The 17,453-nt window shown below is 39.4% G+C and overlaps 1 protein-coding gene across 2 annotated transcripts in view; it reads right to left on the reverse strand.

Annotated features, from left to right (window-relative positions):
• Positions 1-6,432: 6,432 nt before the first annotated feature.
• The window catches only part of SCP2 (sterol carrier protein 2), a 37,451-nt gene continuing 26,430 nt past the window's right edge, over positions 6,433-17,453 (reverse strand). For both annotated transcript variants that reach the window (XM_048497022.1, XM_048497023.1), the window contains 4 exons: positions 14,912-15,005; positions 10,181-10,310; positions 8,641-8,720; positions 6,433-7,471 (listed from right to left, as the gene is read on the reverse strand). In XM_048497022.1, coding sequence (XP_048352979.1) covers positions 7,376-7,471; positions 8,641-8,720; positions 10,181-10,310; positions 14,912-15,005 — 400 coding nt within the window. In that variant the 3' untranslated portion in view covers positions 6,433-7,375. The remainder of the gene's footprint in view (positions 7,472-8,640; positions 8,721-10,180; positions 10,311-14,911; positions 15,006-17,453) is intronic.

The raw sequence follows: 17,453 nt of genomic DNA on the forward strand, positions 1-17,453 counted from the left end.
GAAAGTGTAAGTGAACAGAGTGGAAGGGATAGGGGGATTGGGGGGGGGGGGGGGGGGAGAAGAAGGAGAAGGATGAAAGCTATAGCATGAAGTTAATAGCTTGAGCAAATAACTTCCAGTCATTTTGATCAACATAGTCTGTGAGAACAAGGAATATGAAAAACAGAAATAACTGATTCTAGGCTGATGGAGCAGTGTGCTGCCTGATAGTCCTCCCATTTGCACAGCTTCAATTTTCATTTATAAATTTTTGCCTACAAATTGCTGGATCCCAGCTTTAGTGTTTAAGTTCCCACATGGTTTCCTTAGCTTGCCTGAATGCCCACCTCTTCCCATGCCTTTTCAACACACCAAGAGTCCATTATGAATCACCAGCAAAAGCCTATGAAGCTTCAGGCTAGTCAGCATTTTTAGTTGATGCCATGGAGTAATCAATAATCTATGTGCCCTTTTCCAGGCAAGAACTAAACTTAACTAGCTCATGTCAGATTATCACTTCCTAATGTATTAGCAAGGAAACTTTTCTTTTAATTAGGATGGTAAGAATGGCATGCACTAAAATAAGCCACAGGTTACCTAAATGCCCCTGGAACTGTCAAAAATATGCCTCTTCCTTGGTGTACTTGATGGCCATCGAAAATTCTCCAAGTCCTTTTCAATTCCACTTGAACATGTGAATCTAAACTGCTGCTTTTTCCTCCTTTCCCTGCACCCCATCTTGGCTTCCTTTCATTGGAACATAACCACCTTTGGACCATGAACTATTCCCAGAAGCCAGCGAGGGAAGTGTGCATTTGCACTAAACAAACTGGCTGCTTTATGCAAAATGATCCAGATCAAGGTTTTGTTCTGCACTCCCCACCCTCAGTCTCTACAGTCTGCACTCTTTGACCCCAAGGACCACACACAATAATTTCAAAAGAAAATAGATTTTTTTTCCTAGCCCAGAAGTGTGCTGAGATTTTAGAGAACAAAATATCATTTTTATTTCCAGGATGTTGCTTTCAAAAAACAGCTTATACAAAGTACAGAAATCTGGAGTCAAATGAAAAACCTGCACACACCAAAGGATACAAGCCATAAAACAGTTCTCTTAATGTTTGACCTTTACTTTAAAAAGTATTCTCAAACTTGTTGAACCAAGACAGTCCTCATTAAACCTCTTGTAGTTCCCTCCTGTCAACCTAACATCAACTGTGGGATGGGGAGAGTATGTGGCAGTTTTCAAATATGAGAAGCAGCAGGCAAAATATTTACTAGGACTGCTTCTCTTTCCCTCTTATCACATTCTCACTATATATCAACCATCCACATTATTTTCCCTAGTTTCCCAACTTTAAGAACATAAGAACTAGCCTGCTGGATCAGACCATAGTCCATCTAGTCCAGCACTCTGCTACTCGTAGTTGCCCACCAGGTGCCTTTGGGAGCTCACATGCAGGATGTGAAAGCAATGGCCTTCTGCTGCTGCTGCTCCCGAGCACCTGGTCTGCTAAGGCATTTGCAATCTGAGATCAAGGCAGATCAAGATTGGTAGCCATAGATCGACTTCTCCTCCATAAATCTGTCCAAGCCCTTTTTAAAGCTATCCAGGTTAGTGGCCATCACCACCTCCTGTGGCAGCATATTCCAAACACCAATCACACGTTGTGTGAAGAAGTGTTTCCTTTTATTAGTCCTAATTCTTCCCCCCAGCATTTTCAATAAATGCCCCCTGGTTCTAGTATTGTGAGAAAGAGAGAAAAATTTCTCTGTCAACATTTTCTACCCCATGCATAATTTTATAGACTTCAAACTTTACTCAACTACTTGAGTGGGAAGGGGAATTGTGGGAAGATAGCGACTCAAGGCATGGGCACGGTCAAGGGATGCAAGCCTTTGGTCCTGAGCAAAAGGGCTCTCAGTCTGAGGGTTGTAGCCTCAGCAGGAAGATTTGGGGTGGAGGAATCTGCTATGCATCTAGAAGCCTTTGCCTCTCCCTTCTCTAGTCAGTTATTTTTGTCTTTTTGCTGCAAATTTCTCCCTGAACAGTATTCAGACCTAGGAAACATGAGGGATTAGTATGGAGTTAATACCAGTCATTCCTGGGAGAACAATTAATATCAAACCCAGTAGTGAAAATAAAAAAACAGTGGTTGATCAAATGTTCATTTGCTTTAAAACTGCCTTTCATTTTGCCATGAAGCCTGCTGGGATTTGACTTCAGACTCCTGGTTCTGCTGCTTGAGATTTGTTTCTTGATGCTAGTAGTACAAACACTAGATTACAGTTTCTCTCCAAGGAAGTAGTGGCCCACTTCAAACACCAGCATTTTGTGCATCCCTTTTATTTGAGTTGTGGGGCTCGACTTATCCAGGGGGGCTGCCTTTGGAGGAGAGACCAATGGAAACCTACTGTGATTTTGATTTGCTTTATTTTAAAAATATACAGGTGGAGTATAGGAAGGCACACCTTCAGGACAGCAGACCTTGTCCCCTCAAAATGAGACTCTGTACCCTCTAGATACTTCAACCAGCCCCCAGCAGATGATGTTTCTGGGTCTTTTCCTGGTTCCAAACACTGTTATTTCTTTTCACACATACATACTGGCCATTCCCATTAGCCAGGTGGGGAGACACCTCCTTTCAAGTTCTTAGGGGCTGCATGACTGAAGCTATTCAAGCCCATTGAGGGGAAAGTATTCAATTGTAAAGAAGCATTACTGTTCCTTTGTCATTAAAGACAGGCTGAGCACAGTGACCAGAACCCAAACTTGTTACAATACATTCCTTGACAAGTTTCATCTAATTTGTTTGCACCAAAAATCTGAGTGCTTATTACATCTGCTTGAGGTTCAAGGAGAAATTGCTATTAAGATCTTGGCCCGACACTCCACCACACATACATTTTCATAACATCCAGCCTAAAAGTTCAATGGAACCCTATTTTGTGTCACTTTGGTTGTTTTTCATTCAAGCTATCACATGGATTTTGTTTTTGGCTGAGGCAAAAACCCTTATCTGTGGAACTTTGCCCCAGAAGCAGTCCAGTTTAAGAAATACACACTATAAACTCCCAAATTCTACAAGTGTCGTTTCCTCAGCCAGTGAACATACATACATCTTGCCTGTTCGAGAATGCATCTGTTTGTAAGAAAGAACCAACATGCAGTCCCTTTACAATTGACATCAGGGATCAATACCTGGATAAATGTGTATCATTTGTTCAGCTGTGCATGAGTTGATTGTAACATGAGAATTACTCAATGAACATTTAAAGAACAATCGAGTATACACTGTACATGGATTGTATGTGAATTTACTATAACTTTTGAACTGGGCTAATGTTAACATTTCAATCAGGCCTAACTACCAAACCCAGTACTGGGAGCAGATGAAGGGACACTGAAAGGTGTTTCTGAAGGTACGTCCAGGAGTAAGTGCTATGGGCTTACATGTACAGGAGGAGGATGGGTGTGAGGCTGCTGGCACTAGCATCAGCATCAGGAAAGGACTTACTGTGGCTAGAGTCTGATACTGTGAAGGTAAGGATAACATCCTCTCAACATAGGCAGACAGGCTTAATGTGGTTGGTAACAACCAGGTGGCCTTTTCCCTCCTTTGTTTCTTTATAAGGGCCAGAAGTTTTCGGGAAGGGGAAGAGTTGGGTGCAACAACATATAATGAACAAGTTGTGGAACTTGCGAGAACATTGTGAGAAGACTGCTTCATGCATTTCAGGACAGGGCGAACTTCAGTTTGTTGTCCTCATATGAATGGTGATCAACTTAAAGTGTGGAAGACAGTGCTACATAAACAATATCACAATGCTTGTGTCTGTGATTGGCTAATGTCCTCTTTGAACATTTAAGATAAATTGCTTCCCTTTATACACTATAAGCTACACAGATGACGCCACTGTGAAGCAGGTATTACTCTCCCCTATAATATGTGAATGGGCCATTAGTAGGCAGTTTTATATAAATTGCTCCAGCATAAGTTTAAAAAGACACACACACTGGTAATTTGAATAATTAAATCATGAGGATTCGAGCCCAAGATTTTTGCTTTTACTGCAGTTGTTCAGTCTAATACTGTGTGAAGTGTTACCAAACTGAGATAGTCAAAGCCAAATGTGCTTATTACTTCCAGATCTCTCTTCTGCAAAAGTTACACAGACTCTAGTTAAAATTACATTAGGTAAAATAAGTCATAGTACTGCCTATAGAAGTGTCTCATAAGTGTCTCATCCGTTTGCAAGTAGCACCCGAACTGGTACCATACTACACAGGATTTGTTTTTAGTGTTGTTTTCCACATATGGGGATCTTACTTGTTTCAGATTGATATAAAGTGCCAATCTGGGTGTCAATCAGAAAAAAACAACTATTAGCTGCCACACATTGAAAGAACTGGTCCTTTGATCTTTTTATATTTTTGCCTATATGATGAGGAAAATGTCATTACGAAGTCAGTCATAACTAAGGCAGTCCACAAGAATTTGTCAGGCTTATATGGGAAGATCTTATAAAGTTTCTGCTGTAATTCTTCCCCGATGGATGGATGGATGGATGGATGGATGGATGGATGGATGGATGGATGGATGGATGGATGGATGGATGGATGGATGGATGGATGGATGGATGGATGGATGGATGGATGGATGGATGGATGGATGTTCAGTCAGAATGAGACAGCACTTCATCTTAGCCTTTTTAATGCTCCACTATCCTAAAGCTGCCAGGAATCTTGAAAGATCAGGCTGCAGTTAGCTAACGCTGCATCACTTAAAGCTGTAAGATGCATTTATATATCACAAGAGTTAACATCTGAGGAGACATGCATGGGGTAGGATTGATCAGTTCATTACATCAGCTCTACTAAATGTTAAATATGTTCATTACAGTTATAAAAGTCTGATCAGTGCACTTGCCCTTCATTGCCATTTACAGGTATGAAAGGTGTCTGGAAGTTGGAATGAACTAATGGTGTGGCAGCCTATTTGTGTTTTAGTAAAATTAAGCTGATTTAAATATGCATGTTCAGCACTTGCTGACAGTGACATCAAGTTGATTACAGCATCAAGTAAGATGACTTGCATCTGTTAGAACTGTTTCACAAGGTTTTCCCTGTACCTCTTTTCAGATATGTATACCATAAAACACGTTTTCAAGCACTTAATGTTAATTTTGTATTTTAGTTTTAGGCATCCACTTCAAAAAGGAGTCAGGTGCAAGGTATCAGTAGAAGACAGATGAGGTGGTGATTTTGCCCAGTCCCCTATCCTTAACAACACCCCTCTCCATACTGTAGTGCATCTTGCCTAAACATGTCCTCCCCTTATACTCAGATAGGAGTTTCAAGATGAGCAACATGTTACCGGAGCTGGGGGAGAAAGATCCACTGTGTCAACTTCTGCTGACAGTATGTGAGATAATCACCACCATGTTTACATATTAAATGCACACAAGTGAAGGCTCAACTGTTTTTGAGTCCCAAGTTTGTAATTTTAAAAGGGAACATTGCTGTATTAAGATATAGGCATTCCCCTCAACTGGCATGATACACTTGTATTTCTACTCAGATATTTAAAGGCAAGTCATTAAATATGGTGTAAGGATCATGATTACTTAACATGACTAGACAATGGAGTAAATCAAACCTGGAGGAACCGGGTTTGATTCCCAGCTCTGCCGCCTGAGCTGTAGAGGCTTATCTGGGGAATTCAGATTAGCCTGTACACTCCCACACACGCCAGCTGGGTGACCTTGGGCTAGTCACAGCTTCTCGGGGCTCTCTCAGCCCCACCTACCTCACAGGGTGTTTGTTGTGAGGGGGAAGGGCAAGGAGATTGTAAGCCCCTTTGAGTCTCCTGCAGGAGAGAAAGGGGGGATATAAATCCACTCTTCTTCTTCTTCTAAGTCTGTGCAAGAATGCACTCTTTGCTGCTTACATGCTTGAATGCCATCTGCACATCTGTTTCTCCTTTAATGTAATATATAGGCTGCTATCAAGTACCCAATCAAGTATACTTCTCTTCCAAGATGTTTATAATTTTATAACACAAAGGCATTTGAGATTGATCCCTCATGTACTATACCTGTCAAAGCAGCAGTAGGGAAATGTTTTTGGCAGAAAGATCATCAAAGGATCAATGTAGAAATGGCTTTGGATTCTAAAGACATAAATGGACCAATATTTACAAGACATTTGACCTTTCCTTGGCTGTGATTTAGAACAGAAGGAAAATTTATTTACTGGCTTGTGTTGCTTCAGAAAGAGACACAACAAACTGTCATGCAGAAGTTTTCTTTATCTGCAGAACCAATGCGTAGGATAATATGTAGATGAACAACCTCTGTAGAGGAGTATGCCTTTTAATGTTCTGTGATATTACTAAACCATGCAACTTCTATGAATATTTATAGCTAAATAAATTTTGAGAAGGAAAAAAATGAAACTATAGAATCAATTTAATTTATTATGAAACTTTCATAATCAATTTAATTTACTATGAAACGTTCAATCAGTGAATGTTATCTCCCAACATGGAGTGAGTTAAAAAGCATATTAGACAAGATAAGAATTTAACAGAGTTAAATGGATTTCCATACTATAAACAAATTGTTTTTTAAAAGTCTTAATCTTTGCTCTCATAAACTTAATTTCAGGGAATAAGCAGTACAATTTCTTTGCTCTGTTATTTAATTTCATTAGTGTACAGATTTGATTTCCAATATGGTCATCATAATGAAAAGATTTTTAAAAAGCAAATGGTTGGGATTCAAAAAACTGCACAGCTGGTTCCCTGTGCCTAAGAAAACTCTCACCAGCATTCCACCTGCATGCCAACATAGCCAACCATTTTTTAAATTGAGGGTTCTTTCAAAAGCAGTTTTTGACATTGTGGGGGAATATACCTGAAGCTTAAAATCTTTGGGCTGCCTAAATTGGTTCTCCGGATCTCAGCCATAGTTAAGAATATTTTCTTGAGCCACTGTGAAAGAGACTTTCAAAACATGAAAAACTTTTTTAGAGAAACAAGTTACACTATCTTTTTCTCAATGCTCTTTTTACTTCTAAAAGTTTCACAAAAAATGACAGCACTGATCAATCATTTGTTTTAGAATGTGTTAAACTATCCCAGATATACTAAAATCAAGGTACCTCATGTTGGTCTTAACCATTATAAACAGTCATAGGCTACCCCAACAATTTTGCAACAGTTTAGACTGATTTATGGAAGGCAATGCAAAACTGCCATTAAAACAGGCTTCAGGAAAGCTAGAGTTGATCACATGTCTTCAGAAAACTTGTACCATGCTAATTCCCACACCTAGTTCCAGCCTAGCTCTTATTTTTTTCAAGTCTTCATCAAATCCTGAAGTTAAAAGTGCTTCAAAGTTTAGCTTTGCCTGCCTGAAGCTGTAGATTCTGTAGCTTCATAGCCATGCCCATGTTCCCAGAAATCTTCAATTTGCCTTGAAAGAAAGCCTAGATGAAATAAAAAGGGAATGGATTAGGAATTTTTTTGTACTAATGCTTTTCATTGTTCCTGGCTAACAATCATCTTCTTAAACATTTTCTTCTATGACTGAAGGAAATTAATTTTAAAAGTAATGACAAAAGTGACTACATTTCAGACTAAGTTTCTACCAGGTTTAAAAAAATTAAATACTTCTATACAAAATACATATTATTTTGAAGACTACATCAGTACTACATCAGTGGTTTTGCAGACTGTTTTTCAAATGTGCACTGGCTAACTGAACACTGTGTGGGTGTGTGCACGTGCCTATGCGCCGTCAAGCCATAGCTGACTTATGGCAACTGCATAGGGTTCTCAATGCAATAAATGTTCAGATATGATTTGCCATTGTCTGCCTCTGCCTGGGTTGACAGAGTTCTGAGAGAACTGTGACTGTCCCAAGGTCACCCAACTAGCTTCATGCAGAAGAGTGGGGAATTGAATCTGGTTCTCCAGGTTAGACACACTAGCGGAGTGGTGGCGAACCTTTGGCACTCCAGATGTTATGGACTACAATTTCCATCAGCCCCTGCCAGCATAGCCAATTGGCCATGCTGGCAGGGGCTGATGGGAATTGTAGTCCATAACATCTGGAGTGCCAAAGGTTTGCCACCACGGCACTAGCACTTAGATACCTCAAAAATCATATCTCATTGTCATAGAGTGATTACTGACGAAGAACTTTGCTTTTGTTTCTTCAGCATGTTACACTGAAGTCAAATAATAAAAGCAATCCCCAAAAGGACATTTTAGACTGCATTTGTCATCTTTAGCATTTTTTGATGTGTGAGCAGATGTTTAACAGTATACTCCAGGACTAACAAACAGCTATCAATACTGTACCCCAAAGAATCTGGAAGGGAAAGGAACATTAATTCACTGATAAACAACAGCAGGAGGGAACGTGGCATGGTTTAGCCCAGTATCATCAGATCTGAGAAGCTAAGCAGGGTCAGTGTTTGGAAGGAAGACCTCCAAGGAAGACTGCAGAGGAAGGCAATAGCAAACTCTCTCTGCTTCTCACTTGCCTTGAAAGCTCCTTTGCTGTGGTCGCCATAAGTTGGCTGCAACCTGTTGGCACTTTACACACACAGTTGCAGAACATTCATAAGTTATTCCCTTGTGTTTTACTTACTGTTTGAGGATTCATCTTCCCAGTCATCATAGCTAACAAATCAGCATCAGCCATTGTAATTGTGCAGTCTGCTTTCTTATCTGTAAGTACCAAACAGATGACTTTAAGCATTCTAGATTTAGAGAAGAGCTACACAAGAAAAGCCACTGGAGACTGGATCTGCATTTCTCACCTCAACATTATTTTCATCTTTTTCATTCCATTTTATTTCCTTTCTCTGACGGGCTTAAGGCAGCATACTACCATTCCTCCATTTGATCACAAATACTTTGTGAAGTAGGCTAAGAGAAAGTGACCTGATCAAGGTCAACCAGTGAAACTCATGGCACCATGAAGATTTGAATCTGGGTCTCCTTAGTGCTACTTCAGTATGTTATTACATCACACTGACTCTGAAGGGGAAGACAAAACTGGATTTGTACACAGGCTGTGCGCTAACCCTTTTCCTCTGTATCATTTCCCTCAGTATAAATACTCTTGTCCAAACCCAATTCAATCCCCACTCCTGCCTTGCCCTTGCAGCTGTTTTAGCAACAAATCCATAAGAGAGATCCAACCATGCATCTGATTTTCATTGTCTCATGCAGTTTGGCCCTCAGAATCTTATCTGCTGCGACATTATCTGCTGAGAAATTAATTTCTAACTATTCAGCTTATTCATGTCCAAGGACAAAATGCTGTTCGTTGCACTTTGATAAGAGAAACCATGTTCAAAGTTCAATAGAAATACACAGTGAGTTAAGTGGATTATTTCCTTTACTGTAACAGCAACAGTACAGTATAAATATTGCTTCCATTCTGCCACTTTACTGGCTGCTCATCTGTGAGTGGGTTTGACACAAGATATTGTCTATTATACACAAAGTCCTTTATGGCCTTGGTCCCCAATATCCATCACTCCTTCTATGTTCCACCATGAAAACTCTGTTCATCTGAACAGGGGCTTCTACAAGGGCCACCCTACAAACAGGCAATTCAACTGCACATACATGTGCATTCCCCCTTTGAGATCCGTACCTTAAGGATCTCAAAGGATAGGAAAATTCCCACTCTCCAGGCATTCCATGAATTATGCAAAACTGAACAATTCAAGAGGGCATTTTTACAAAGGTAATAGGACTTTATCATAACAGAATGGTTCAGGAATATGTTTTGGTAAAGGATAAGGGACTGTGTATAGTTCATATTGCCTATAGCTGTAAAAAGGATCTACTATGTAATTTTTGCACTGCATAGTTTGTTAGGTAAATATTTCAGCAGTGTTCACATTCTACTTGGTTCAAGATTTCTGCAATGCAAATCCCATTGCATTGTTTATTGGTGTCCCATCCTGTTGACTGTATTGATTTACACTATATTATCTGACTTAAGATTCAGTGAAAAGGGTGGTCTATACAAAATGTAAATAAAATCTAAAGTTGTACAATAAATGAGAGCCAGTGTAGTGTAGTGGTTAAGAATGACACGCTCTGATCTGGAGAACCAGGCTCAATTCTTTAATTTTAACACAACCCTTAATGGTACAGAAAATAGCACTGACCTGAGTTAACATCCACACAGCCTTTACCATTTTTCACATCAACTATCCAAGTTGCTTCTTTACCCCCAGGGCCATCTTTCACTTTGAAGGCAAATACACCACCAATTTTCTTGACGAACTGTTCTCCTTCCTGTAATTATTATGCAACAATGCCACATTACAATTAAAACTGTATTGGATTGGATTTGGCACAGTTACACTAATACAACAGATAAACACCTGGTTGTTACCAGACACTGACTTTTTGGAAGTTCTTAAAAGACGTTATCCAACATAACCAGTTGGAGTTCTGATGTTTTCCTTTTTGAGCAAGCCACCATCGTCATCATCCTTCCTGCACAGAACCTTAAAAACCCTCTTTGGTCAGCCATTTTTTAAAGCAAGACAAAAACCCAAGGAGGGAGAATGTGTTTTAGTCACATGATTATCTGGATTATGGTCACTCTGCATGCTTATAAACAATCTATTTTACTGAGTTCAACCTCATCTGTACAGCAGGATTAACACTCACTCAAAGGGTCAAATAATACCCACAGATAAAATACATGTAAAAGGCTAGCTTGAAACCATTTTCAGCGTTATGCTGGTTTTCAGTCAATAGAAATTCCCGCAGCTTCCACTTAAGGGAAAATTCAAGTACGCCATTTTCATACTGGCAGACTGAAGTGATGCAGTCCTAGGAAGAATGAACACCATGTGCTTTATATGCACACAAAGACCTGCCCTGCAAGTCTTAAAAATAAATGTCATAATAGATGACAGAATTAAGTATTGCATTTGATGTTTACCTAGTCCAAAGTTTGAAAGACAAACGGTATCTATTTTAAAGGAAAATATCACACAGATCTGAAAACGATAGGCTTTCTCACTATTTTAGCTCTGAACTCAGGGAATCCTATGAAATCATTTACCTGCATTGCTCATATTGGATTGCTGATTTGCCCAGATAAATTAGAAACTGAACTAGGGAGCCACTAATACATGCCAGGAATTTGAAAAATAGAATTGTAGTTACCTGTAGCTGCTGTTCATCAAGTGGGTTCTGTGCAGGTTACATTGGGACTGTGTATCCGCAGGCTAGCCACAGAAAAGATTTCCAAAGGTTTCTAGTATACTATTTGGCACTGTGCCTCTCCTCCCTCAAATGCTTTCCTGCCAAAACGATCACATGACCAGGAGGAGGGGTGCTACTGTTCTCTCCATGCCACCACTGGAGACCCCAAGAAACTAAGATCCCAATGAGTTCACAGTGGGTCAGGAGAGAGGGATGTGTGCCTGCACAGAAGACCATTTGATGAACAAAAGTTTCATGTAAGCATAACCCTGTTTTCATCATTGTGGCTTCTGTGGAGTACCACACTGGGAGATTAGCAAGATCAGTGAGGGAGGTGGGTGTGAAGCTCTCCAAAGAACACAATATGAATGACTGCCTTCCCAATAGTTGTTCAGATTTGTAAAAATTTCTCTACAAGTGTCCCAACTGAAATACATGCAGGAATGTGGAAAAGAAAAACAGCACTCTCTTGCAGAGTCCTGATACTTGAAGTGGCATTGGTCAGCCATGCATTTAAGACAGAGTGTAATAGCCTCTACCAGCCCCCAAAGATAGGATATGCGAGGACAATGACCAGTCCTTCTTTAAGCCTGAGAGACCATTACAAAGTAGTGTTGAATCCCTAGTGCACCAAAACAAGTTTCATTCAAGGAATGTAATGCAGATGTTGGCATCAAAAATAATATAACGGCAGCATTGTGAGACATGAGGACTGAGAGATAATTCCAGGTAAGGAATCCTGACCAGGACATCAGACACCTAACCTTGTGGAACTTCTTAAATGGTTAGAAGCCACAATGTCCTCATTCCACAGTGAGAAGTGCTGCATACTAAAAAAAGTATTATAAATCAAGCACCAGGGAAGCACAAAGAATCAACAAAATATTATACTTCTTTTTGTAATACTTTTAGAAATTCAATAAAGAACAAGGAAGTTTAGAAAGTCTTGAGTCCCAAACAGTGGCCAAAACATAATTAGCAACATAAAAGCAGGGTCCAAACTCAGTTAGAGCCTCAGAAGAGACTCTTTTGCACTTTGAGGTACAAGATTTGGTAGAGAAGGGCTGATACTTGCTACTGGATAAAAAATCTGAAACTATGGCTACAGTACAGGAAAGGAGCTGAGCAAAACAACTGAATGCATCAGCAGCAGTGAGAATAAACAGTTCTGCACAATAATAATGAAAGCAGTGAAGCAGGTCTGATGTGACTGAATAAAGGATGGACAACATGTACCATAATGAACCTTCTATAGATTGCAGAGCAATCTGCACAGCAAAACAGTCAGGAAAAAACTAGGGGTGTGCATTCAGATATACTGAACCAAAAAAACAAGTGTAATTGGACTGGAGTCAAAAAAGCAGAATCTGAAAAAGCCAAAAATGTTCACACTGCCCCCCCCCACCCCCCCACCCCAAGCCTCTATTGAATCTTTATGGGGATCTGGGGGAGGAGGACTGGGTTTTTTTAAGGCAGAAGAATCAAAATTGCAGCTTAGCTCTTGGTGAATCTTCTTACAAGAAGCCCTGAATTGTTAAGATTGGGTCAGGGGATCCAACCTTATTGGCCCCCAAGTGGAAGAAAAAATGGGAGAGGTGAACTGCTCAGGTTTGCCTCCAAAAAGTATATCTGCTGATCACTTTTGAGTTCCTCATGCAGATGGCAACAGCAAGCCTTACTTCTGCTTGAAAGAGCACCTGTGCTGAAAGCCCCTTAGGATTAAGTATCCATGCTGAGACATTCCAACAAGGTGGTGGGCCGAGGCTGCTGTGTCACTGTCACCCTTTAGAACAGTGGTTCTCAACCTTCCTAATGCCGCGACCCTTTAATACAGTTCCTCATGTTGTGGTGACCCACAACCCTAACATTTATCCATTTGACAGATGGAGAACACTGATGCAGAGAGTCTTAGGCGACCCCTGTGAAAGGGTCGTTCCACCTCCAAAGGGGTCGCAACCCACAGGTTGAGAACCGCTGCTTTAGAACTATGCAACAGCAAGAGAGCTTGGAGCTGAGATCAACAGAAAATTGATTCTGACCTGGAAACCAAGGCTGTCCTAATAGAGTGAATGGCAAAATGAAGTTTAGCAGGCCTTAAGCTTAATTAGTTTACTGTCTCAGCAGTTAAAAAAAAATAACAATTGCCCACAACACTTCAAATGAAAAGGAAATGTTTGCTAGGTTTTCACTTCAAAAAGAGGGACAGTTCCAATGCAACACTTTATAAGTTTTACTGTGGGGGAAAAAACAATCACCAGTTCTCACAGTAATAAACACGTAGACACTTGTTTTCTTCACAGTCAACTAATCTGCAAACAGTTCTCCTACTCCCCTGAGCCTTGTTGGGATACTGCTGTCTGCCTTTCATCTGTTAATGAGGACGGTGGTGTTGTACCAAACCAACTCTTCATTAGCTCTGTAATAAACTAGAATTCTTTCCTCTTTTTTCCATTCTGGGTGAAATCCATAAAGGAAAAAAGCATTTGATTAAAGAAGTTCTCAACTGTGATTTTAAATTTTGGTTTTATGTAATTTATTTCATATATTTTATTAATATTGTAAGCTGCCTTAAACTCTGTAACAAAGAAAGAACAAATAATACTTAAAATAAATAATAATTGCTTGTAAAAATAGATTTCTTGTTGATGTTTCCTGAGGCATTGTTGCCTTTAGGGTAAGTTGAACACAAGCAGGCAGAAGAGGTTTTATCATCCTTTTTCACATGGAAATGTGAAACACTCCTAACATTGTAACATCAGAGCCCTCCAGTGGCAAAACAGCATACCCTCTCCATTACCCTGATGCATACATTCAAAACTAGATCACTGGTTCACCATCTCACAAAATTTTGTAAACAGGTGTGCCAGTTGCAATACTCATCCTATTTTTAATATTGTGACGCACAAATCACAATATTCAGAGGCCTATTCCAAGCACTCTTTAGACCAGTGGTTCCTAAACTTTTTTCGCTTGCGTAGCCCTAAGCAATTCTTTTTCATAAAATTGTACCCCCAAATTAGCAAAAGGTTTGTAATTAATACAGTTGCTGTTGTTTCAAACCTATATGTTGTAACTGCAAATAAATGCCCCAATAATGGGATTAAAAGCAATTTATAGAAGGTTCATTTGCTTAGTTATTTTTAGAGGGCTCATTGATTTTGAATGTTAGGGAGGTTATGATTTTTTAAATTTCTGTATTCTACTGCTGTCCTATGTTTTGAACCTCCCTGTATGTTCTTTCAGTGCAATACAAATATTATTAATTTTAAAAAAGATTTAAAGAAAACATGAGCAAGGAGGCTGAAACACCAAGCTAGCATTTTGTAACAGTGCTTCCTTAGGACAGTCAAATGGGGGATGTATTCATACACTTTTCCACAAATGCTACTTGGTGACTTTGTTCCCAGATGGTTTTTCCTTATGCAGGTATAATTCAGACTAATATTATTATTAAATGTATAGTGTTGCTAGCTGGGAAAGGACCCAATACTACTATTTCCATTAAACTCGTATCAAAGAGTATTAAGTCAAGGAAAAATGTCTATAATACAAAATGTCGCACTGCTGAAATAATTGTAGCTCTACTCCTACACTAATACAAGATTTACTATTTTGAAAGTTATTCCATGGAATACTAATTTTTCTATTTAATGAATTGGTTTTATTAAGTTACATACCTCTTGAAGTTTCTTTTCGATTTCTTTAAAGACAAGACTTGCCTTAAACCCATCAGCAGCTGCGTTGGTAGGAATAGCTTGGATTTGCCGACATCTGCAATGACAGAAAGTTACTCTAGATATATTAAGACTTTTGAAATTAGTTTAGATTCTTTCCCATCCTATACCAAGGATGGCAATCAGGATGGGCAATATCCTTAAGGTGCTGCAAAAGAGTTTTTCATTGTGACAAAGGACTAGTAAGTTTATTGCAGCGTAAGAGTTGGTGTTTATTACATTTTATCTCACCCTTCTAAAGAGCTCATGGCAGTTTACTGAAATGTTATCAGCACTGCAGCCCCCATGAAGTAGCTTAAGCTGAGGGAGAAAGACTGGCCCAAGGTCATGCAGCATGTTTCGTGGCATATGAAGATTTAAATGTGGGTCTCTCCCAGGTCTACTGTGGTGCTCTAACCACTATACTTCACAAAAGAAGGAGGACAAAATTGGTCCCCAGCAACTGACCGTAAGCATCTGTTGGTGGGATGTGAGTCATGAAAGAATAATAAATGAGTTAGTCTGCTGTAGCCAAAACAACAAAGAGCTTCGTAGAACCTTAAAGCCCACAAACCCTCTAGAAAATGTTTTATAATGTTTCATCCTTTCACAAACCCTCTGAGAGACACTGAGAGATACTTGCCTAAGGTGAACTTTATGATTATATAAGGATTATGCCTCTCATGAACAGTGTCTTGCCTGAGGGAGTCAGGAACGTTCCCACCCTTCTGTCATTCTGCAGAATGTATTAAATGAATTTTCAGGAGAAAGCTTATACAAGGAAATAAGGGCTATAGTTAATGGAGCCTTTTTTAACACACTATTTGTTTTTATTGTGCAGTTTTCTAATTTCTGTAATTATCTCTTTGCATTTATTGTATGTCCTTCAGTTTTCTAACTTTGTAAGCCAATCTTATTACACTGTTTATTACATGTTTTATACTGTTCATATTACATTGTTTTACATGTGTGATCTGACTTGGGTCTCAGGTGGACTCCCCTAGACTGATTGTGCAAGAAATAAATGTCCAAATGTTATGCCTTAAGTTCTTTTTCAAAACATGGAAGTTAATTTTCAACAGTTTTGCTTTTACTGACCTTATTTTTCTGCAGTGGTTACTTTCTGTTATCTGATTGCACAACTGTGTGTGCTGTCAAGCTATAGCTGACTTATGCTGAAAACCTATACGGTTTTCAAACCTATACGGTTTTCAAGGCAAGAGACTTCCAGAGATGGTTTCTATTGCCTGCCTCTGCATGGACAGAGGGAGTTCTGAGAAAACTGACTGGACCAGGGTTACCCAACAAGCTTCAGGTGGAGGAGTGGGGAATTGAACCTGGTCCTCGAGATTAGAGTCTGCTGCTCTTAACCTCTATACCCCACCGGCTCAACTGCACAATTATATTATTAAAAGCTTATCTGATCATTCAGCTTGGTTATGCAACTGCGGTGTTGTTTTTTCTGTTGAGCAACTAGGTGAAAGGTGGCTATATTTCATAGTTATAAAATGATAATTCCAATAAGAATTTTTGCATTTTCTATCTCTTCTAATTCTACAATATTGGGATAACTAATGAAGGTGATGGACAATACATTCAGAACAGATCAAAGGAAACACTTATTTATTCAACAAGTAATCAAACCATACCATACCCTGCCAGTGGACGTTGTGATGGCAAGCAGAAATGGGCTTGAAGGGGGATTATACATATTTGCAGAACCTTCAAATGCAGAGGTAGCAAACCTCTGTATGCCAGTGTTAGAAGGAAACATCAGGAGAAGGACTCAGTCCCTATGTCCTGTATGCTGGCCTTCTAGGGCCACTCAGCCACTGCATGAAGCATAATGCTGGATTAGGCAAACCACTGGTCTGATCCAGATGGAGGTTTCTTATGTTATTATAATTACTGCATTAACTATAATACATTATTGATTGTTTTAAAACATGTACACTGGGACTGACTAGCTATTAGTTTCACCACAATAATGAAGACAGCTTGGCAACGTGGATGATTAGTTTAAGGAAAATGCTGTTTAGTTCTCACTGAGCTGCTTGTTACTCTGTTCATACTTTGGCGTTTCAACTATTCGTCACTGTATTTATGGATACAATATTGCCTCATGAGTGTTAGCCAACTTGGAAATCAAGAGACTGAGACTGCAGGATATAAACTTTTTGTATTTATTTACTTAGTCCTCCATCTTTGCATTTTGAGTCTGTCCTTACCACTTATTTTCCCCTACAGACAAGACTCTTCTGCTCCTGCTTCTTAATACACAGGTTTAGGGCACAAATGCAATAATTGAACACCTTGTCTAACTTCTCATTCTTGACCCTGGCATGCATATCTGAGCTGTCCATACTCTACTGTGATATATCAATACACGTCTGACTCATAAAAAAACAACCATAGTTTGAGAATTAATAAGGTGAAGTATTAGTACAATATTCCAGAACTGAAATAGCACTGGGCTGAAGTTGGCAAGATTTTTTTTTAGACTGCA

This window comes from Sphaerodactylus townsendi, linkage group LG05 (assembly GCF_021028975.2).
Source record: "Sphaerodactylus townsendi isolate TG3544 linkage group LG05, MPM_Stown_v2.3, whole genome shotgun sequence".
Classification (NCBI taxonomy): domain Eukaryota; kingdom Metazoa; phylum Chordata; class Lepidosauria; order Squamata; family Sphaerodactylidae; genus Sphaerodactylus; species Sphaerodactylus townsendi.